At 52.7% G+C, this 21,917-nt stretch overlaps 1 protein-coding gene across 2 annotated transcripts in view; it reads left to right on the top strand.

Moving 5' to 3' along the window:
* Window positions 1-19,316, top strand: part of ACTL8 (actin like 8) — a 78,475-nt gene extending 59,159 nt beyond the window's left edge. For both annotated transcript variants that reach the window (XM_019986059.2, XM_070777984.1), the window contains exons 2-3: window positions 15,487-15,887; window positions 18,225-19,316. In XM_019986059.2, coding sequence (XP_019841618.1) covers window positions 15,540-15,887; window positions 18,225-18,974 — 1,098 coding nt within the window. In that variant the 5' untranslated portion in view covers window positions 15,487-15,539 and the 3' untranslated portion in view covers window positions 18,975-19,316. The remainder of the gene's footprint in view (window positions 1-15,486; window positions 15,888-18,224) is intronic.
* The last annotated feature ends 2,601 nt before the right edge of the window (window positions 19,317-21,917 follow it).

The raw sequence follows: 21,917 nt of genomic DNA, 5'->3' as shown, positions 1-21,917 counted from the left end.
CCAGCACGTCCTCGTAACAGTCCGGAGGAGCTGCTTTTCTCTCTCGCCTGCCTGCCTGCCCTTGTCCAAGGGCCAGGGCGGGAGGGCCCAGGAAGTGGACGTCCCCCGACCCAGTGATCTGGGCTGTGTGGCCGGGGCATCGGTGTGTCCACTCTGGTCCTTGGGGGCGGCTGGTTAAAGTCATTGCTCCCCTGGCTGCTTCCTTTTCCTCCTCAGCCTAAGCTTCCAGGATCTTATTAGCCCTGTTTACACGGCCGGGATGTCGAGCGATTAATTTTTAATGGCTTGGTTTATTGCATGTTTGAACGGTTTATTGAGTAATTCCCACATTTAAGTGATTAATTCCCCAGAGTTCAGAACGACTGGTTAGTTTTACATTAATCAGGGTTTCTGAATGCCAAGAGACAATCAATCAATCCTTCCTGCCAGGGAGAGTAATGTTAAAATACCTCAAGGCACAATGAGGTTAAGAAAAGGAGTAATTAAAACGCTGTCTGCCCTCATGCAAATTTGATGTCTCTTTCTGTCTCTGTACTGTGCCCTGTGCCCCCACCCTTTCCAAGTACAGGCTCAGCTTGGACCCGCATGGGCTTTCCTGGTAGCTCAGATGGTAAAGCCTCTGTCTGCAACGTGGAAGACCCGAATTTGATCCCTGGGTCGGGAATATCCCCTGGAGAAGGAAATGGCAACCCACTCCAGTATTCTTGCCTGGAGAATCCCATGGGTGGAGGAGCCTGGTGGGCTATAGTCCATGGGGTCGCAAAGAGTCGGACACGACTGGGCGACTTCCCTTTCACTTTGGACCCACATGCTCCTTGGAAGCATCAGCACCACCTTTGAAAAAAACATTCATTTGTGTATTTTTGCCTGCACTGGGTCTTCATTGCCGCATGCGGGCCTTCTCGAGTTGTGGCGGGTGGGCTCCTCACTGCAGTGGCTTCTCTTGTTGCGGGGCGCAGGCTCTAGGCACGCGGGCTTCAGTGTTTGGGGCGTGGGGCTTTAGTTGCCCTGTGGCACGTGGAGTCTCCCCAGACCATGGATCGAACCCCTGTCCCTGGCATTGGCAGGCGAGTTCTTAACCGCTGGACCACCAGGGCAGTCTCACCCTTGCCCTTAGGCTTCTTGTGATGAGTCTCACCCCTCTGCCTCTGGCAGGGGGGCTTGCCAGCACCTCACCCCCAGGGAGGGACTTGGGAGCCCATGCTCTCGGCCTGTTGTGTAGGGACCCTGGCTTCTGTGCTCCCAGTTTGGTTCCAGGTTTGCAGGGAAGCTGGGCCATGTCTGGTCTCGAGATAAAATGTCTGGTTTCCCCTGATAGGCAGACAAAGCCTGACGGAGCCTTAGGGGGCCGCCCATGGTGGGCCAGGGGAGGGTGCTGGGGTGGGCTCTGCCTTCAGACCCTGCCACAGAGCCCGGATGGCCTGGCCAGCTTTGAGCAGGAAAGGGCTGTCAGCTGCTCTGGCATCTGAGTTTCCTGTGGCTGCTGCTATAACAAGAGACCGCAAACGTCATGCTTAAAATTGCACAGATTCAGTACCTTACTCTTTGGAGGTCAGAGCACAGAATGGGCCTCCCTGGGCTAAAGTCAGGGCTGTGTTCCTTTGGAGGCTCTGGAGAAGGGTCTGTCTCTGCCTTTTTTGGTTTCTGCAGGCTACCTGCGCTCCTTGGCTCGTGGCCCCTCCTGCATCTTCAGAGCCAGCAGGGCTGTGGCGTCTTCCTCCCTCTAAAGGGTCGTTGTGGTTCCACTGGAGAACCCAGGTAGCTCTCCCTAACCCATGGCCAGGTGATTAGGATCCCTCGTTGCCCTTTGCCTGTATCCCAACACATTCATGATGGGGTGGGATGTGGACGACTTCGTGCTGTGCTGAACACAGCAGCTGTAGGGTGAGAAGCATGGTGGCTGCCTGGTGAGAGGCATGGACTCGGGAGCCAGAGACTGTGGGTTCAGACCCTAATCCAGCTCCTAATCCACACAGCTAAAGCTGTGGGAAACAGGGTGAGTTTTCTGTGGCTCCGTTTCCTTAGGCATAAAACAGGCCAGCGATAGTGCCTCCTCACAGACGGGCTGTGCTCTGAAATGAGGACACACATGCCCGGCAGGGTGCCTGGGTTGTGGGAAGCACACTCCGTGTTCTCCAGCAGTAGAGGGTCCTGGAGATGGACTGTGGGTACATGAATGGATGAGCACTGGGATGATGGCATCCACCCCCTGGCACTGACCCTCCCCTGACCTCCCCAAGCTGTTAAATAAGAGTCCCTGAGATTGGATTTTTTATGTAGGATGTTATGGAAAAACTTGAACAAGTTTTTTTGCCAACCCAATAGATAAAAGGGCCAAGTGGAGGACTCCTGGCGAAATGTTTAAAACCACAGAGCAGTTCACAGGGCCCAGATGGAGCCCTGACGGACAAACCCTCAAGGGCCCTGTGTGCAAACGCTGCAGACCCTGGGGCGGGGAGAGGGGATGGCCCGGGGGTGAGGGGAGACCCCGGGCGGGCAGTTAACGGGGGCAGGCGCAGTCGGGGCCCCGCAGGTCTAACAAAAGCCAGTGTGTTCAGGTTTCCACCCCGTTGCGTTCAGACGGTATTGCTGATCCTTCGAACATCCACGAAGGGAGGCTTTCTCACCTGAAGACTAAGGCTGGGAGAACTGGTTAACCTGAGGTCAGCCGTTCATCACGGGGGTAGTTACGGCTGGGCCTCTGCAAAGCCACAGGCGTGGGTTTGAGTCCTGGTTGCCCGGAAGCCAGGGTGTCCTGGAGCCGATTGCGTCACTTCTCTGAACTTTCACTGCTCCATCCACAAGCCAGAGAGAGCACTGGAGCGCTGTGCCCTCGTCCTGGGGCTGTGCAGGTTAAGTGGGGTAATCTGTGGGAGCACCGCGCAGTGAGTGCTCAGCAGGTGTTGTGTGGTCCGTGGAGGCCTGAGCCGCCAGGTGGAAGTTGTCTGGTGTGAAGTTGCCTTTGGGAGTGAAGGTTTGATTGGTATCTCAAAGACGGCTGAGGTGGGGTGGAAGAGAGCTGCAGACAGAAGCCGCGCGGGAGGGGCCTGCGTTTTAAAGCAGCCTCTGCTGCAGCGTCAGGTGTGTGGAGAGGAGAGGAGGGGGGAGGGCAGCCGGGGGCTGGGACCGGGGTGCTCTGCAGGCGAGGGTGAGCGCAGGCTTCATCTTGCTGCCCATGTGGGCCCGCTTGGGTGCTTGGTCGGGTCCGACTCTTTGCGACCCCATGGACTAGCCCGCCAGGCTCCTCTGTCCGTGGGATTTCCCAGGCAAGAATGCTGCAGCGGGGTGCCATTTCCTCCTCCAGGGGGTCTTCCCAACCCAGGGATGGAGCCCACATCTCTTGCGTCTCCTGCGTGGCAGGCAGGTTCTTTACCTCTGGCACCACTGGGAAGCCTCCTTACTGGCTGTGGGAGCTGTGAAGGGGCTTGAGCGGGCAGGGAACCGGAAGCCCGCAGAAGGAGCTGTTCTTTGAGGGGCGTGGCGCCGAGTCCACGTGGAACAGCGGCGCTGCCAGCGAGTTGGTGCATCTAAGAAATGATTCATTCAGCCCAGACGGATCTAACAGAGATGCCGGCGATGCGATGGCCACGGGGAAGCCAAGGACCAAAACTCGTCCACCTTGGACTCTAGAGTCCTGTTTCTTGAGAGGGAGATAGCTAGACAGGAAGGTGAGTGAGGGCTTACGGCTCAGTGCTGTGCAGATGATAGAAGTAGCTAACGTGAAACTGGCTGAGAGCAGCGGGAGTGGTCCCGTGATGCCTTCTCTGGGGGGTGACCCTTGAGCTGAGACTGGAAGGATGGTTTCCTGAAGAGCAGGGACAGGGCTTTCAGACAGAAAGGGACGCACATGCCGGACCCCACGGGAGGAAGGGACAGGCTGTGGTCCCGGGACAGGACAGGAGAGGTCAGTGGGGCTGGAGAGCGGCGCTGCGGGGGAGGAGGCGCAGGACGGTGTGGAGAAGCAGGCCCGAGCTTAATGGCAGAGTCTCCTTTCTCCCTCCCCTGGATTATTCCAGTCAGCATAAGCCCTTAGCGTATTATTTCTCATCTTAAAAAACCCAGACCTCCTGGGGTCCCATACCTCTTCACATCTGCTGTATTTCTTTGCTTCCTTTCATAGTAGGACTCACGATGCTTGTCTGCCGGCTGTCTCCAGTGTAAACTAACCTCCCTCCTCTCATCCTTTCTCCCTCATGGCTTTTAATTCTTAGAAACTGCTCATGCCTAGAGGTGTAAGAATAGTTGGGTGCACCTCAGAGTGCACCCTTCACCCATATTCAGTAGTCATTTTTTTGACCACATTTGCTTTGAGGCTTTTGCTATATATATATGCTTTTTTCCCCTGATCTATTTGAAAGTAAATTGCATGACATTCTACCTGTAAATACCTCTTCACAGATCTTCTTAAAATCAAGGATATTCTCTTTCAAAACCACAATATAGTGATCAAGGGCAGGAAATTTAACATTGAAAATATAACCCATATTCACATTTTACCCATAGTTCCCGAAACGCGCTTTTAAAAATTTATGTGCAGTGAGAGTCACTCTTGTTGACGTGTAGCTCTGAATTTTGACACATGCACGCAGGTGCGTGCCCGCTGCTGCCGTCAAGGTATGGTCTGGTCCCAGCCCGCGCGTGCCCCTTCCCCTCGTGGCCTGCGCTTCCCCACCCCAGCCCTGGCGCCCCCTGACCCGCCCTCTGTCCTCGGAGCTGTGTCTTTCCCACGATGCCAGGTCAGTGCGGGTGGCAGCAGGTAGGCCCGGCCTTCTCCACTCAGGCTGATTTTGGAAGTCCGTCACGGCGTTGTTTCGGGGTCAGTTTCCTCGCATTACCGAGCGGAACACATGGAATGAGTGTACTGCGGTTTGTGCATCCATTCCCAGCTGAAGAACTGGTGAAGAACCAGTGGTTCCAGTTCTTAGTGATCTGCATTGGTATAAAGTGATTTTTAAATTGGCATAAAGGCTTGAATGCGAACCTCAGCTCCTACTGCTCTTCAGAGGAGAATTGCTGGGCTGCGTGGTGTATGTTTGACTGTACGAAGCGTCCAAGCCCCTGCCCTGATTGGACCTCTGTATACTCCCAGCAGCAGCATGCGAGTTTCAGTGTCTCTCACCTTGTAGCGGTTGGTTCTGTGCTTAAATTTTATCTTCGCCTAGTGCGTGTGTAGTGGCATCTCAGTGTGGTTTCAGCGAGCCTTTCCATCGTGATGTTAGCATCTTTCTGGGCGCTCACCATCTATAAAGCCTCTTTGACGGCATGTGCACATCTTTGGCCCAGTTTTAAAATATTTACTTCCTGTCATCTTTTTATTTCTGAATTGACATATACGTGACTTATTATATTAACTTCAGGTGTACAACATAATGATTCGGTATTTGTATACATTGCAAATGATCACCACAGTAACCCTGGTTACCACCTGTCACCACACAAAGTCACAAAACATTTTTTTGTTATGAGGACTTTTAAGGTCTATTCTTACCAACTTTCAGACCTGAGCACCGCATTGCTGGCCGCCCTGACTGTGCTGGACGGTACAGCCTGTGGTCACCCACGCTGTAGCCCCTCACCCCCTTCGCCCACTTTGCTCCCTCTGGCGGCCCCCAGTCTGTTCTGTGTGCGTGAGTTTTCATTTTTTGTATCTTTCGCATATAAGTGAAAGCATACGGCGTTTGTCTTTCTCTCTCTTAATACGGCGTTTGTCTTTCTCTCTCTTATTTCACTTAGCATAATACCCTCAAGGTCTGTCTGTACCATCACAAATGGCAAACTTTGATTCTTTCTCACGGTTGAGGACTATTCCATTGCACACGTGTGTGTGTGTGTGTGTGTGTGTGTGTGTGCGCGCGCACACACACACACACACACACACCCCTTTCTCTATTCATTTGTTCACATGTCTCCCCACCTGCTTCTTTCAAAATAGACCCAAGGCCTCTAGATGTGTGGTGTGCCTGTAGCCTGCCCCTCTGGCTGAAGCTGCAGGCGTAACCAGGCCTTTCCACAGGAAGCCTGGCAGTGGGCTCCAGGCTGAAGTCTGTGCGGTGCCCTGCAGGTGCTATCCTGCCAAGAAGTATCTTTGATTGTTTCAGGTCCATGAGGCCTGGAAATGCCAGCCCCCTTGCACACCAGAGCCAGGCGCTCGGGGATGTCCCCTGTTGGGGCTAAATGTGCCCACCAGCTTTAGCAGGGCCATGGGGGAGGGGGAGTTTGAGGCTGGGCATGCCTGCTGGCTTCAGCAGGGGCAGGGGGTGGCATGGAGGTGAGGCCTGCCCCCTGGGGTTCGCGGGGTAGAAAGGGCGTCCACCTAAGCGGCTGGCTGGTGCCTGCATCCTGGGGAGAGCCCCGCGGGCCCCTGTCTCTGCCGCAGACGCTGCACGGCTGGCCGGTCAGGCTCTCGTGTGTGCTCCAGGCACCGGCACGCTCCCTGCCTTTGCCAAGGGTTCTGAGGCATGTGAGGCTGCCCGCGAGCCCTTTCAGAGTGGATTCTCTGGCTAGACACTTACCCTGTCCCTCCTACTTCCAGCATCTCCCTCCCTGTCCTGGAACACAGCGGGGACTTGCTTTTATTCTGGGGGGATGTCTTCCGGGTTCACAGTTGGGTCCCTGCTCCAGCTGGCACCATTTCCCTGCCTCCCCTCGGGGCCCCTCCTCACCCCACGAGTCTCTGTCGGCCCTCTCAGCCCAGCGAAGCCCAACATCCTTTTTGCAAACATGTATGTCTCATTTAGCGTTGACCCCCCAAATAAAAGGAAAACATGTTAAAAAAAAGAGTGGCGTCTCTACTCCATCTGGGATGTGCTTTCTGTTGGTGTTCAAAGCCAGCTGCGGTGGGGCATCTGTCTGCGGGGCAGGTCCCAGGGTTGGGGTACCCAGTGTGGGATACAGACCCCTCTCTTCTCAGAGAGAAGCGCCGTACTTGTGAGATCCCCCAGCTGTGGGTCTCTGGGCCGGGGATGGGGCTTTGGGTGAGACGGCGTCTCTGCCTCTCTCATCCTTTCTTGTTGAGGAGTGGTTGAGCTAGTTTTCAGAGGGAGTTGTCCCGTATGCAGCTGTACGTTTGGTGTGCCCTGTGGGAGAGGGTGAGCTCAGGGTCTTCCTACACTACCCCCTTGAGCCAGCTCCATCTCTTTTCTGATTATTGATCTTTCGATAGCTCTTTATATTCTGGACACAAGTCCTATGTCAGAAATTTGACTTGCAAATGCAGTTGACCCTTGAACAACGTGGAGGTCAGAGACAGCGAGCCTGCTCAGTTGAGAGTCTGAACGTAGCTTTGCGGTTGGTCCTCCATCCACCTTTCTGCATCTTTGGACTCAACCGTGGGTAGCATAGTATTGTCGTGCGTATTTATTGGAAAAACCTGCGTGTGAGTGGACCTGTGCAGGTCAGAGTTTCTGTATCATTCAAGGGTAAACTGTATTTTCTACCATCCTGTGGCTTGTCTTTTGAGTTTTCATTAATAGCATTTTTCAAAAAGCAGGAGTTTTTAATTCTGGTGAAGTCTAGGATACAAATGTTTCCTTTTATGGGTTCTGCTTTTGATGTTGTATCTGAGAACACTTAGATGTTCTTAGATAAAGTCATAGAGATTTTCTCTTTTGTTTTCTCCTGTAAGTCTCCAGGTTTTTTGTTGTTGTTGTTTTATAATTATGGTTTACATTATTCACTCTGAGTTAATGTTTGTATTAGAGATGAAGAATGGGTTGAGGGTTTTTTTAAACCTCTCGGAGGGATTCAGTTTTTCCAGATTCGTTTGTTGAATAGACTGCCTTTCATCACTGAAATGTCCTTGCGTCGTTGTCACAATCAATTGGCTATATTTGTCCCAGTCTGTTCCTGGGTGTTGTTTTTCACTGATCTGAGTGCCCATCCTTTCACCAATACTGTACTTCTTGATTATTATAGGTTTACAGTAGGTCTTGGAATCATATCGTATAAGTCTTCCAACTTTGTTCTTCTTTTTCAGAAGTATTTTGACTATTGTAGTTTCCTTGTCTTCCTGTATAAATTTTAGAGTCATCTTGTTGATATCTAAAACAAAAATCCTACTGGCATTTTGAGTGAGTGAGCGAAAGTCCCTAAGTTGTGCCCGTCTCTTTGCGACCGCATGGACCGCAGCCCGCCAGGTTTCTCTGTGCATGGAAGTCTCCAGGCCAGAATACTGGAGTGGGTAGCCGTTCCCTTCTCCAGGAGATCTCCCTGACCCAGGGACTGAACCCACGTCTCCTGCACTGCAGGCAGATTCTTCACCGTCTTAGCCCCAGGGAAGCTTGATTTTGATTGGGATTAAATCTAAAGATCGATTTAGGGAGAATTAACATCTTAATGATACTGACTCTTCTAATCCATGAACACAGCATCTGTTTGTTTGTTTAGGTTTTCTTTGGTTTCTTTCATCACTGTTTGTGGTTGTTAGCATATTGTACTCAGTATAACACGTTTTGTTAGATTTATACCAAAGTATTTTATAGTTTTTGATGTTATTGTAAGAAATTTTGATTTCCAGCTGTTAATTGCTAGTTTATAAAATACAATTGATGTTTAAAATATTGAAGTTATGTCTGGGAGTTGTCCAAGCCCAGTTATTACTACTAGGAAACTTTTTTGTAAGTACTTTGGGATTCTTCTGCAAACAGGAACAGTTTTATTTATTCTTTTCCAGTTTATATGCTCTTTATTTCATACTTTCCTTGCCTTATAGCACTACTGGCTGGAACTTCAGTTAACTGAGTGGTGAGAATTGACCTCCTTGTCTTACTCCTGATCTTAGGAGGAAAACTTAAGTATATTATTTGTAGGGTTTTTTTGTTTTTGGAGATGCCTTTTTTTAGGTTAAGAAGATTCTCTTTTATCCCCTAGTAGTAGAGTTTTTATTATAAGTTTATATTGAATTTTATCCAGTTTTTCTTTCTGCACCCACTGAGATGGTCATGTAGTTTTTTCTTTTTTCTTCTGTCAGTAGGTTGAATTATATTAATTAAAAAATCTTAAACCAGCTTTACATTTCTGGGAAAAGCCCCATTTAGTTGATGAGTGTTGGGAAGATCCTCTGGAGAAGGAAATTGCAACCCACTGCAGTGTCTTGCCTGGGAAGTCCCATGGACAGAGGAGCCTGGCGGGCCACAGCCCGTGGGGTCTCAAAGGGTTGGATACGGACTCAAATTAGCGACCAAAGAAAAATTAGCAAATTACTCTTTTTATATATTGCTGAGTTTGCTGATGTTTTATTCAGACTTTTGTTCATCAGAGACTTTGGTCTGTGTTTTTCTTTTTTTGCAGTATCTTTGATTTGGTCATCAAGGTCACACTGCCCTCATGAGATATGGGACCTCATCTTTGGCTTTCTGGAAGATGTTGTATACAATTAGAATAATTTTTTCTTTGCTTAAATTTTTGGTAGCATTTACCAGTGAAGCTATTTGGTCTCGAGTTCTCTTCATTGGGAGGTTTTAAACTCCCAATCTCTTTAAAAATCCAATCTCTTTCATAGTCACAGTGCTGTTCGGTTTATATATTCCTTCTTGAGTAAACTTGAACAGATTATGTCTTTGAAGAAATTTCTTCCTTTAACTGTGTTGTCAGATTGATAGTCGCAAAGTCGTTCATGACCACTTCTTGTCACTTTCACGTGTGTGGTGTCCAAGTGATGTCCCCTCCTTCCTGCCAGCAGTCCCGTGTGTCTTACGTCTTTCTCAGTCTGACTAGAGGTTTATCAATTTATTAATCATTTCAAAGACCCAGCTTATGGTTTAATTGACTTTTCTGTATTGGTTCCCTATTGATTTTGTTCATTTCCATCCACTGCTTGCTTTGAATTTAACGCATTCTTCTTTTTCCAGCTTCTAAAGGTGGAAGCTTACTTGAAACATGGTTTTGGTTTTCAAATATAAACATTTAATGCTATAAATGGTGCTGGAGAACACTCTTGAGAGGCCTGTGGACTGCAGGGAGATCAAAACAGTCAATCCTAAAGGAAGCTAATCCTGAATATTCATTGGAAGGACTGATGTTGAAGCTGAAGTTCCAATACTTTGGCCACCTGATACGAAGATCCGATTCATTAGAAAAGACCCTGATGCTGGGAAAGATTGAAGGCTGGAGGAGAAGGGGGCGACAGAGGATGAGATGGTTGGATGGCATCACCGACTCTGTGGACCTGAGTTTGGGTAAAGTCCGGGAGTTGGTGCTGGACAGGGAGGCCTGGCGGGCTGCAGTCCGTGGGGTCAGAGAGTCGGACGCGACTGAGCGCCTGAACGTCAACAGTGCTGTAAACCCCTGAGTACTGTTTCAGCGGCATCTCCTGAAGTTTTAGATTCTACTTCGATTTTCAGTTTAAATATTTTCTGATTTTGTCTTTGACCCAGGCACCATTGTTTTCACAAAAATGGAGATTTTCCAGATGTCATTCTGATTTTGACTTCTTTTGATTGCTTTATGGTCAAAGGACATGCTTTATATGCCTCAAGTCAGTGCTGCAAGAGGAAAGAGGATGCAGACAGACAGCAGCCGCGCCCCCCAGGGGCTGCTTCTCTGGGTGTGACTTTCCTCCTCAGTCTGTTTTGTTTCCCTTTTGCTGTTCAGAGTCTCCAGGGAGCTGCTTTTTGTGTGTTGTCAAACTTGTTAGTTATCTACCACGGTAGAGAGGACTGTGGTGCACTTACTGCGTCTTGACTGGTACCAGAGATGTTACTGCTGCTCCTGACGGGAGCCCATTCCTCAGTGTCCAGGGTCAGAAAACGTACTCTGTGTTGGTGGCCGTGTCCTTTAGTTCTCAGCGCTCCCTTGGCGTGGCTTTCTGTTTTGTAGAGTGCTGGAGTTTCCGCAGAGCAGGCTCCGTTCTGTAGAATCTCTCTCCCATGCCTCAGACTTTTCTCCTCCCCTTTCCAGTGAAACTCTCTTGCCTGATGGCTTCTGTATAGCTTCATCCAGTCGATATTTCTTGGTCTTCATCTTGATTTCTCAGCACATGCAGCTCTTCTCTTGAAGTATTTGTTCTGCTTGGCCTTTGAGATGGCCCCTCTGGTTCCTGCTCACCTGCATGGCCTCTGCTTCTCATCTTCCTCATTGGTTCCTCTCAAGGCCCGGCCTCCAGACCTTAGAGCCTCTCAGACATCAGTCTTCCTCTACACCGGGTCCCTGAATGATCTCATCCATCCCCAGAATCTGCAGCTCCACCCATTCACTAGGGCTCCCCAGGTGGTGCTGGTGGTAGAGCGTCCACCTGCCAGTGCAGGAGACACAGAGACACCAGTTGGCTCGATCCCTGGGTCGGGAAGACCCCCTGGAGGAGGAAATATCAACCCACTCCAGTATTCTTGCCTGGAGAATCCTTGGACAGAGGAGCCTGGCGGGCTACGGTCCATGGGGTCACGAAGCGTCAGACACGACTGAGCGACTGAGCATGCGTGCACCCATCCACTGATTCTCAGGTACAGCTCCAGCTCAGGTAACTGTAAACTCTGCCTTAAGGCATCCTCGTGTGTGTCTGGTAGGCATCTCAGACTTAGATCATGTCCAAAATAAAATTCCCGATTTCCTCCCTATCTGAAACCTGTTCTTTCCGTAGTCTTCCTCTTAGTGAGTGCATATGTCATTCTTCTGGCTTTTTGGGGTAAAAATCTTGGCATTGCACTTTATTCCTCATCTTGTCTCACACTGTGTCGTACTCATCTTTCTTAAATACGTTCAGAATCTGAGCACCTCTCTCCTCGGGAGTTAGCAGCTTGGTGCCGCCGCCATCATCTTTCTCATCTTTCTGCCTCCTGCTTCTCACGGTCTGTACTTTACATCAGCCCAGTGGTCCTTTTTATAACTCAAGTCAGATAATATTCATTCCCCAATTCAGACCCTTAGTGGCTCCTCTCGGCTCGAGGCACAGCACAGCACCCCCGGAAAGCCCATCTGAGACCTTCAGCTCCCTTCCCCTCGCCCGCCACGTCCCCACACTGGCCTCGGGGATGCTCTTAGATCACAGCCATCAGTTTTTGCCTTGGAAAGCCCATCTGAGACCTTCAGATCCCTTCCCCTCGCCCGCCACGTCCCCCACACTGGCCTCGGGGATGCTCTTAGCTCACAGCCGGCAGGTTTTGCCTCAGGGCCTTTGCACTTGCTGTTCCCTTAGCTTGGAATGGTTTCCCAGGTGACCGCATGCCTCGTTCTCTCACTGAACTCAGTTCTCTGCTGAGCTGTCCCTCTATAAAGAGGCCCTGTTTAGAATAACGCCAAGCCTCTGTGCCCCTTATACTCCGTGTTGCTTTTACCAGATTTTCTTTCTCTTTATTGTGCTAATCCCACCTGGTGTGAAGCATTGATCAGGTGCTTGCTGATGGTCTCTCTCAGTAGAGTGTAAGCTCTGGGAGGGTAGCAACCACATCAGAATGATTTGGATCCATAATGCTCAGTAGGGGTTTGTTTTATACAGTAGGTGATTCAGTAAAGTGCTTTTGAATGTGTACATTTTAGTCTCTGTCCTGGGGATGGGCTCCTTGGAGCCATCCAGACTTTCTTCCTGCAGTCTCGGCCCAGGGGGACGGTGGCCCCTTGCTCCCCATCCTCAAGTTCCCAGGCCGGGCAGCTGGGCCACCCATCTGGACGCCCCTAACTGAGCAACTCGATCAAGCGTCACAGTGGACATTAGCCTGCCTGCATCTCCTGGTGCCAGATGCCAGGGGCAAGGAAGCGGTTACGAGTTGCCCTGCTCTTGAGGTGCAGAGAGGTCGGTGGTACAGCCTACGTCCCAGAAGTCATCTGGATGCCCGTTTCTCCATCACTCTCGGTCCCAGCAGGCAAGGGAGGAGACTGGTGCCTCGGTTCCGTCTCGCTCCTTCTCTTCGCTCTGCCCCATCTGTTGTCAGATCTCATTCGAGGAAGCCTAACCAGAGGCCCAAGGCTGGTGAGAGCGGGCGGCTGCTGGCCAGGCCAGGTGGTGGCTGCCATGCTCTGTGGCGCCAGGTCGACCCAGCTGCAGCTCAGAAACTGAGGCAGGCGCACCGCTGGCGGAGTGGCGGCTCTGGGGTGTGGCCTCGGGCTGAGCTGCTCCGGGGTCTCTCATGCTAGACACCCACGTGCATCCTTGGTAGCAAGTCTGCTGAGTGTGTGACGATTTGCATTCTGCAAGGGGATTTCATGTATCTCTCGTTTGTCTCCACATCCACTGGGTTTGCGCCTTCATTTTTACTCAGAGTAAAAGCCACCCTTCACTGTATGGATGTGAGGGTTTGGACAAACGCATGCAGTTGTGTACCCGCCGCCAGAGTAGAACTTCACCCCCACGCCCCATGGGGTCAGCCCTGCTCCAGCCCTGGCTGCTGAGAGCCACAGGTTTGTTTTGTCTTTATGCTTTTGCCTTTTCCGAAACGTTGTATGAACGGGAACTCCTACAGCACACGTCTTCCGAGTCTGACCTGTTCCCTTGAGCTCAATGCATTTGAGAATTATTCATGTTACTGTGTGTATCACTTAGTCCTTTTTCTTGCTGAGTGCGAGTCCATTGGATGGAGACGTGTCTGTGCCTCTCCAGTTGATACTTAGCTTGTTTCTACACTTGAGTGATTATGAGTGAAAGTTCTAAACACACGAACATGTGTTTTTGTGCAAACAGAAGCTTTTGTTTCCCTTGGGTAAATCCTTGGAGTAGAAACGCTAGGCTGTGTGGTTGATGCATGTTTGACTTTCTGAGAAGCTGCCAGGCTGCTTTCTGCGGTGGCAGCACAGTCCTGCACCCCCACCGGCAGCGTGCACGGGGCTCTGGTCCTCCGCCTCCTCGTCAGCTCTTGCTGTAGTCGGCCTGTGACTTCAGCCGTTCTCATAGGTGTGCAGCGGCATCATGGTGCTTTTGGTTTTCATCTTCCTAACGATGTTGAGCATCGTCTGCCGTGTATATTTGCCATTCCTGTATTGTCTTTTGTGAAGTGTTTAAATCTTTCACCCATTCAAGACATTGGGTTATTTTCATGTTATTGGGTTTTGTGAGTCCTTTATATTTCTTGGATAAAAGCTCTTTATCAGGTGTGTGGTTTGTAACTTTTTTCTCCAAGTCTGTACCTTGTATGGGTTATTCTCTTAATAGTTTCTTTTGAAGAGCAAAAGTTCTTAAGTTTGATGAAGCCCCATCTCTCAATTTGCTCTTTTATGAATCAGGCTATTAGTGTTGTATCTTAGAAAACTTTGGAGATCACAGTGATTTTTCTGCTGTGTTTTCTTTCAAAACTTGTATAGGTTCAGGTTTGATATTTAGGTTTATGGTCTATTTTGAGTTAATCTTGAACAAAGTATGAGGTGTGGATTCAAGATTCTTTTTTGGCGTGGGACCTGCAGTTGTTCCCTCCCGTTTATTGTGAAGACTCTTCTTCCTTATGTCATTGTTTTTGCACCTTGTCGAAGGTCCGGTGGCATTTTTCGTGTGGATTTATTTGTGGACTCTCCACCCTGTCCTTTAGAGCTATGTGATTATCCTTTGGCCAACCCACATAGCCTTGGCTAGTACAGTTTTTATAGTCAAGTCTGAAAATCAGGTGTGACCACGCCTGCCTTCTCAGCATGCGTGTGTTTGTAATTGCCCTCACTGTACAGAGGAGGGCGCTGACCACAGTCATGGTCAGCTGTGTGGCCCGCAGCCTCTTGTATAGTCTGTTAGATTCTCAGCACACACTCAAACTCCGTATCCTCTCATCAGCCTCGCCTGGTGCTCGCTGTGTTCTTTGGAGTTTGGTTTGGGTTTACATCTCACCCTGGTTTTATTAGTTGTGTGGCCCCGGGAAACGCGTTTCCATCTCTGTGTGCCTCAGCTTCCCTGCCGTCAACGAGTGTCACGGCGGCGCTTGCCAAGTAGACTGTGGTGACAGTGAAGTAGTACAGATGGTGGTGAAGATGAAGTGGGGCCGTTTGTTGGGCCAAACCCTGTGAAATTGCTGACGCTTGATCGTTTCTGATGGACACACGACTGTCGTGCCTCCCTCAACCCGACACTCAGCCTCGCAGCACTAGACGGGCAAGAGAGAGTCTACTGCAGGGTGGCCGCCACATCATCGTCGTCATTCCTGTTGCTGCTCCTGTTCTCGCTGTCACTACCGAGGGCGGTGGCCCCGCAGCTGGAGTTGTGTCTCCCGCGTGTCCTCAGTCAGGCAGCCAAAGTCCACAGGCCCGTCCTCTGTGACGAGCTTCTCAGGTCTGCAGAATGCAAGAGGGCCCCCAGGAGCAGAGATGCCCACGTGGTGTGGACAGCGTGCCAAGTGCAGGGGGAGAAGCCCGCTGGAAGGGGGGCAAGTGGATCGGCTGGCCTTCCAGGTGGGGCCTGTTAGGTGCACTTCGTAGAATGGGAGTGTGGAAAGAACCGTCCAGGTGCAGGTTGCAGCTTGTTCAAAGGCCGGGAAAGGTGAGCAGATGAACTCACAGGAGCCTGAGGTTTGACTGTGGGGTGGAGAAGCCAGTGGCGGCCTAGAGTGGGCGCATGGTCACCCCTGTTCTCTTCCTCCACAGGTGGCCAAACTTGCTTGCGGAGCCCGTGAGCAGGCCTCCCCCCCGCCTCCACCATGTCTGCAAGAACCATCATCATTGACCATGGCTCTGCCTTTCTGAAGGCTGGCTTGTCGGGCTGGAATGAGCCGCAGCTGGTCTTACCCAGTGTCGTGAACTACATCCCCTGCCGGGAGAACCCGGGCCCCAGCTACGCTCGGCGGCGTGTGAGTCTTGGCATCGACATTTGCCGACCTGACACCTTCAGCTACCCCGTGCAGCGGGGCCGCGTCATCAACTGGGAGGGTGTGGAGCACATCTGGTCGTTCATCCTGGAGAAGCATCGGCTGGAGCACGAGGACTTCCCTGTGATCATCACAGAGAGCCCCCTGAAGGAGCCCGTGGACCGTCAGAAAACCCTGGAGGTAAGGCCTTCTCTGGGCTGCCCCTCCAGGGAGCGGGCCTGACACTGTGTTCAGACCCACGTGGGCACGGGAGCTCCGCCCTCTGAAGCATTCGCACTGTGAATGCTGACTGTGCCCCGCGTGTGTGCCCAGCACTCGTGTTAGGCGAGGGGGTCGCATAGAGGCCTCCTGGGCAGGAGGCACAGCAGGTCAGCGCTCTGTGAACAGGGTGCGGTGGGGAGGGGGCTCTGGGCGCTCACGGGCTCCATAAATGTTCACAGAGCACCTTCCGGTCCTCAAAGAGCTTATGTGCTGGAGGAATGCTTGACGGTGAGCAAGTTAACAAGAATTCCAGGTAGTAATCAGTTCTAAAACCAAGATGCAGTGGGGTGAAACTGACTGAGGGGAACAGGGGAGCCCCTTTGATGTGATCAGGGAGGCCTTCCCTGGGAGGCTGGAGCCCAGCAAGCTAGGGAGGGTGGCAACAGGAAGCCAGGGGCCGGAGCTCATCAGTCTGGTAGGCTGTGGGATGTGGTTGGACTTCACTCTAATCAAAGGTTGGCAAACTGTAGCCAGTTGGTCAGGTGTGGCTTACCGTCTGTCTTTATAAATAAAGGTTTATTGAGACATGCCCGCGGCCGCTCGCTTACATGTCACCTGTGGCTGCTCTCACCCCGCAGCAGCAGGACTGAGGAGCTGGAGCGAGGCCATGGCTCGCCGCTGCAGGTCTGCTAGATGAAATGCATGGTAGGCTGGGATTTCCCATCAACAGCAAGCACTGTTCCAGCGAGTCACATGTTGCATAGGATATAAAGTGAAGGGAAACGGAAGTCTCTCAGTTGTGTCCAAGTCTTTGCGACCCCATGGAGGACCAGGCTCCTCCGTCCATGGGATTTTCCAGGCAAGAGCACTAGAGTGGGCTGCCATTGCCTTCTCCAGGGGATCTTCCCGACCCAGGGATCGAAGCCAGGTCTCCTGTGTTGTAGGCAGACACTTTACCGTCTGAGCCACCCGGGAAGTCATAGGATATAGTGAAACACTATTTGTTGTCCAGCTAAAATTCAGATTTAATTGGACATCTTGTATTTTTATTTGCTACATCTGATACCCTGAACCATTTATAGGAAATGTTTGCCAACCTCTGCTCTGAGTGAATATGGAGCTCCTGGAGAGCTTTAAGTAGGGTGAGGGGGTCACATTTGATTTTTATTTGAAAAAGAGGACCTTGGCTTCTGTATGGGGAATGGATGGTGAGGGGATAATAGTCTGAGCATAGGAATGGACGGAGCTCCCTCCCACTGAGGGGAGCAGGTGGGCCTGTGGGCCTGCAAAGGCGGCTAGGTGGCCAGAGGCTCCAGGGGCTACAGAGCTGGGCCTTTCAAGCCTTTCTGCATCTGTGGTGTCAGAGCCCTGGGGACGCAGCCTGGGCTGGGCAGTTGGGGAGGAGGGGGTGGGGTGCTCTGTAAAGACTAGGGGGGTGACAGGCAGGGAAAAAATCAGCCGGGGGACTTGCCAAGCTCTAAAGATCAGAATTCCAGCTTTGTCTTGGTGTTTGGAAAGTGTTTATCTTAAAAAACGGGCTTCCCATGTCAGGAGGTGAGCGTCCCCCCGCCGCCCCGCCTTCCCTTCCTGCTGGCCGTCCTTTCAGGAGGCGGTGGGCTGTGTGCTGCACGGCTTTCTTCTCTCATCACTTCTGTCTTATTAAAAAGAACGCTTCAGGGGCTTCCCTGCTGGCTCAGTGGTGAAGAATCCATCTGCCAGTGCAGGAGACATGGGTTCGATCTCTGGTCCAGGAAGGTCCTACGTGCCGCGGAGCAGCCAAGCCTGTGACCCGCAGCTACTGAGCCTGTGCTTGGAGCCCGGGAGCCACAACCACTGAGCCCGAGCCCCCGAGAGCCCAAGCCCCACAGGCAGAGGGGCCGTCACAGCGAGAGGCACCCTGCAACCGCAGCGTAGCCCCGATCGCCGCAGCTAGAGAAAAGCCTGTGCAGCAGAGACCCAGCACGGCCAAAAAGTAAAAAAAAAAATTGAAAACAACTGAAATAGTTCAGGCTGCACCTCCTGCCCTGGACCTGCCCCGGCTTGCGCTGTGCTGCTCACACAGCCAGGCGCCTGCGCGCACACGCTCAGGCTCTCCCTGCCCCTCCACCAGAACGGTCTTCCAAAAGGCCGTCGTCAGGCAAGCTCCCGAGGGCCAGCCTGGCTCTTCCTGATCCTCCAGGACCCTTCCCGAGTCCCCCCAGGGTGAGCCGCACGGGCCGGGCCGGTCCCTGGAGGACACGCGTCTGTGCCGCCTTGCGCTCTGCCTCGCGCGGTCCTGGGGAGCTCGCTGAGCGTCTGTCCGCTCCCCTCCTGCAGATCCTGTTTGAGTTGCTGAACGTGCCGTCCGTCCTCCTGGCCGACCAGCTGGAGATGTCGCTGTACTCGTCCGGCCTGCTGACGGGCGTGGTGGTGGACTCAGGCTGTGGCCTGACGCGCGTGCAGCCCTTCCACCTGGGCCGCCCGCTGCGGCCCGGGGCAACGACGCTGGAGTTCGCGGGCCAGGACCTCTCGGTCTATCTCTTCAAGAGCCTCTTCAAGGAAGACTACAATCGCCACAACCTGTTCCAGCTGGACACCGTGGCCAGCACCCAGATGCGTAAGTGCTACGTGCCGCAGAACCTGGGGGACGAGCTGGACTTCTACCAGAACCTGCCGGACGGCGCCGACGAGCGCAACAGCTACCATCTGCCGGACGGCACCGCGGTGGAGCTGACCCCCATGCAGCGGCTGGCCCCCGAGATGTTCTTCAGCCCCCAGGTGTTCGGCCTGCAGGGGCCCAGCCTCGCCCAGGCCGCCATGGACTCCATCGAGGCCTGCGAGGCCAGCCTGCGCCCGCTGCTCGCCTCTCACGTGGCGCCCTGCGGGGGCAACACCCTCTACCCCGGCTTCACCATGCGCCTCTACCAGCTGCTCGCCAGCCATTTCTTCCCCACCAAGGCGTCCGTGTTTGCGGGCTCCAACAGGCATTTCAGTGTCTGGCTGGGAGCGTCCGTGGTGGCTCACCTGTCGACGTACAAGTCTGAGTGGCTGACGAAGGAGGAGTATGACGAGAGGTTCCGGCTGTAGCCAGCTGGCCTGCTCCTGTGGCCCAGCCCCGCCTCGGAAGGGCGTGGGGGCTTATCCCAGCGAGAGGCTGGGCCGGGGTGGGCTTGGCTGGCTTTGGAATGCAGAGGTCATGGGAGATTGTTTTAGGCTGTAGGGTTTTATCTTGTTTCAAGACTGGGATTCACCCCATTGGAGGACAGGTTGTCACCCTGGAAACCCTTTGGGGGGGCTAGTCTGTCACTGGGATGGAGCTGCCAGCTGCCATCTCCATGCTTAACAGTTGCTTGTTTTCTCCTGGCGTTTCTCTTGGGCGGTCCCATTCTTTTGATTGAGTAGGTTTGAATGGGAGCGAGGGAGAATTATTTTTGAGGGGGGACAGGGTGGGTGGGATGGGAGAGTTGAAGTCTGTAGACCTCCCCCTCCTTCCAGGGGAGTGGGGGTTGGTGCGGGAGGCCTGGCACGCCCTTCCTGCCCTTGGGCCCCTGGCCGAGGTCTTGTCTTCCGTATGCAAATAAATAACTTGTTTGGAAGTGCTGGCTTCTGTGGTCGTGGATGGGGCAGGGTGGGCAGTCCCTCTGGGGGGACGCAGGGAGTGTGAGCACGTGAGCGCCGGGGTGGGGCCCGGGCTGCCCATGGGGGCTTCAGGGACCTGTGAGCGGTGGTTCCCCCGGAGCCCAGTGGGTGAGGGCCTGGCGCACCCTTCTCTGATGGCCGCGTCCTCCCCACTCCTTCTGGACGTCCCGGTGCTCTGCGGAAGTGGTGTTCCTGTTGGTTTAGTGTTGATTCAGTCAATACCAGGGAACCTGCCACGTGCCTGGTATTCTGCTGGGCACTGTGGACTTCAAGGTGAAAAGACACGTGAGGTTTCTGGTTCCAGGAGGTTGGCGTCTCCTGTGGGGGCACATGTGATGGGTACAGGCAGGCCTGGGGTGCCAAGGGCTTGCTTCCAGCTGGCTCTGAGAAAGCGAATGCCGTGACACAGCCCTCTGAATGTTTTGGTTTCCCACTGCGTATAAAAGGCTTCCCCTGGTGGTTCAGACGGTAAAGAATCTACCGGCAATATAGGAGACCCGAGTTCAATCCCTGGGTCAGGAAGATCCCCTGGAGAAGGTGTTGGCAGCCCACTCCACGTTCTTGTCTGGACAATCCCAGGGACGGAGGAGCCTGTGGGCTGCCGTCTGTGAGGTCGCAAGGAGTCGGAGGCGGCCGAGCAACTGAGCAGCGGCGGCGGGGCACGTACAAGTCATGCTCACAGCGTTGCATCCGGAAGTCCGTACGTGGCTCAGCCTAAAAAAGACTTTACTGCTGGGGCTTCCCTAGCGGTCCAGGGGTTACAGTCCACCTTACAATGCAGGGGATGTGGGTTCAGTCCCCAGTCAGGAAAGATCCCACGTTCCTCGGGGCTGCTAAGCCCACACGCCACAACTAGAGCCTGAGCAGCACGCCTGCTGAGCCTGCACGCTGCACCGGAAGCCCCTGCCTGACGGTGAAGGCACCGCGCGCCGCGGCTGAGCGCTGACACGGCCAAAAAGCTGCTTTGTTGCCAACACGTGCTCTTACCTGAGCCCTCAATGTATTGTGGTAGTAACATCAAAGACCGCTGAGCACACATCACCATTACAAATACGATAATAATAATGATGAAAAATTCTGGAAGGTTGTGAGAACTGCCAGACTGTGGCCCAGAGTGAGCAAACACTGCTGGGAAATGGCCACCTACAGACCTGCCCAAGGCAGGGCTGCCACAAACCTTCAGTTTGTTTAAAAAAAAAGCAGGTATTTGTGAAGCATTCTGAAGTGAAGCGCGGGAAAATGAGGTGTGTCTGTCGGGAAATCTATTTCAGGAGCTGATGAATGAAGCGAATTAAATATTATGAGGTCACGTGATCTGGAGTGTGGCAGGATGCCTGTTTTCAGTGGGGTGGACTGAGCTGGAGGTTTCTGGGGACTGTGGGTGACTTGCCCCCTCCCTCCTCAGCACACTGTGAGCTCACACCACCAGGCATCCTTGTAGTTACGACCGCGTGACCACACATAGGTACTGGCCAGTTTGGCGTGTGCCTGGTTCTTAAAATTGCTCTATGAGCCCTTGGGATGCAGTGGCTCTGATGGGGGAGGGGAAGAGCTGCAAGAGCACAGCGGCTAAATGAGTGGACCAGAGTCTCCACCCCAAGCCCACCAACCCGCACGGCACCGGGACACGAGGAAGAACCCACTATGTTCAGCCACTGAGATCTGGGGATGGTTACAGCAGCTTTTTGCTTATTCCAGTAATACAGAGGAAAGAGTCCTAGCTTACTGTTTATGTAAGACTGAAGGCAGGAGGAGAAGGGGACGACAGAGGACGAAATGGGTGGATGGCATCACCGACTCGATGGACATGAGCTTGAGCAAACTCCGGGAGACAGTGAAGGACAGGGAAGCCTGGCGTGCTGCAGTCCATGGGGTTGCAAAGAGTCGGACACGACTGAGTGACTGAAAAACAACAAAAACAATTTTTCCCCTTGAAAACAGCAGAAGTGGGGTTCAAATCAGATCTGGGCTCTTAGCCACTCTGTTGTATGGCTGCTTCTGGAGGGAGACTTTGGTTCCCTAATGCTCCCTTCCCATCTGCCTCTTAACATTAGAGAACCAAAAGCTTAGTGGGTGGAGGACTGACACCGGGTAACCCTGATGTTCCAGGGATTTGTTGTTGGTCGCTCAGTCATGTTCAACTCTTGGTGACCACACGGACTGCAGCGCGTCAGGCTTCCTTGTCCTTCACTATCTCCAGGAGCTTGCTTAAACTCATGTCCATTGGGTTGGTGATGCCATCCAACCATCTCATCCTCTGTCATCCCCTTCTCCTCCCGCCTTCAATCTTTCCCAGCATCAGGGTCTTTTCCAATGAGTTCAGTGAATCAGGCTGCCAAAGTATTGGAGCTTCAGCTTCAGCATTAGTCCTTCCAATAGGTATTCAGGGTT

The sequence above is a fragment of the Bos indicus genome, chromosome 2 (genome assembly GCF_029378745.1).
Source record: "Bos indicus isolate NIAB-ARS_2022 breed Sahiwal x Tharparkar chromosome 2, NIAB-ARS_B.indTharparkar_mat_pri_1.0, whole genome shotgun sequence".
NCBI classification, from domain to species: Eukaryota; Metazoa; Chordata; class Mammalia; order Artiodactyla; family Bovidae; genus Bos; species Bos indicus.
Note: the sequence above shows the minus strand (reverse complement) of the source record. Positions and strands in the feature narration are given on the sequence as shown.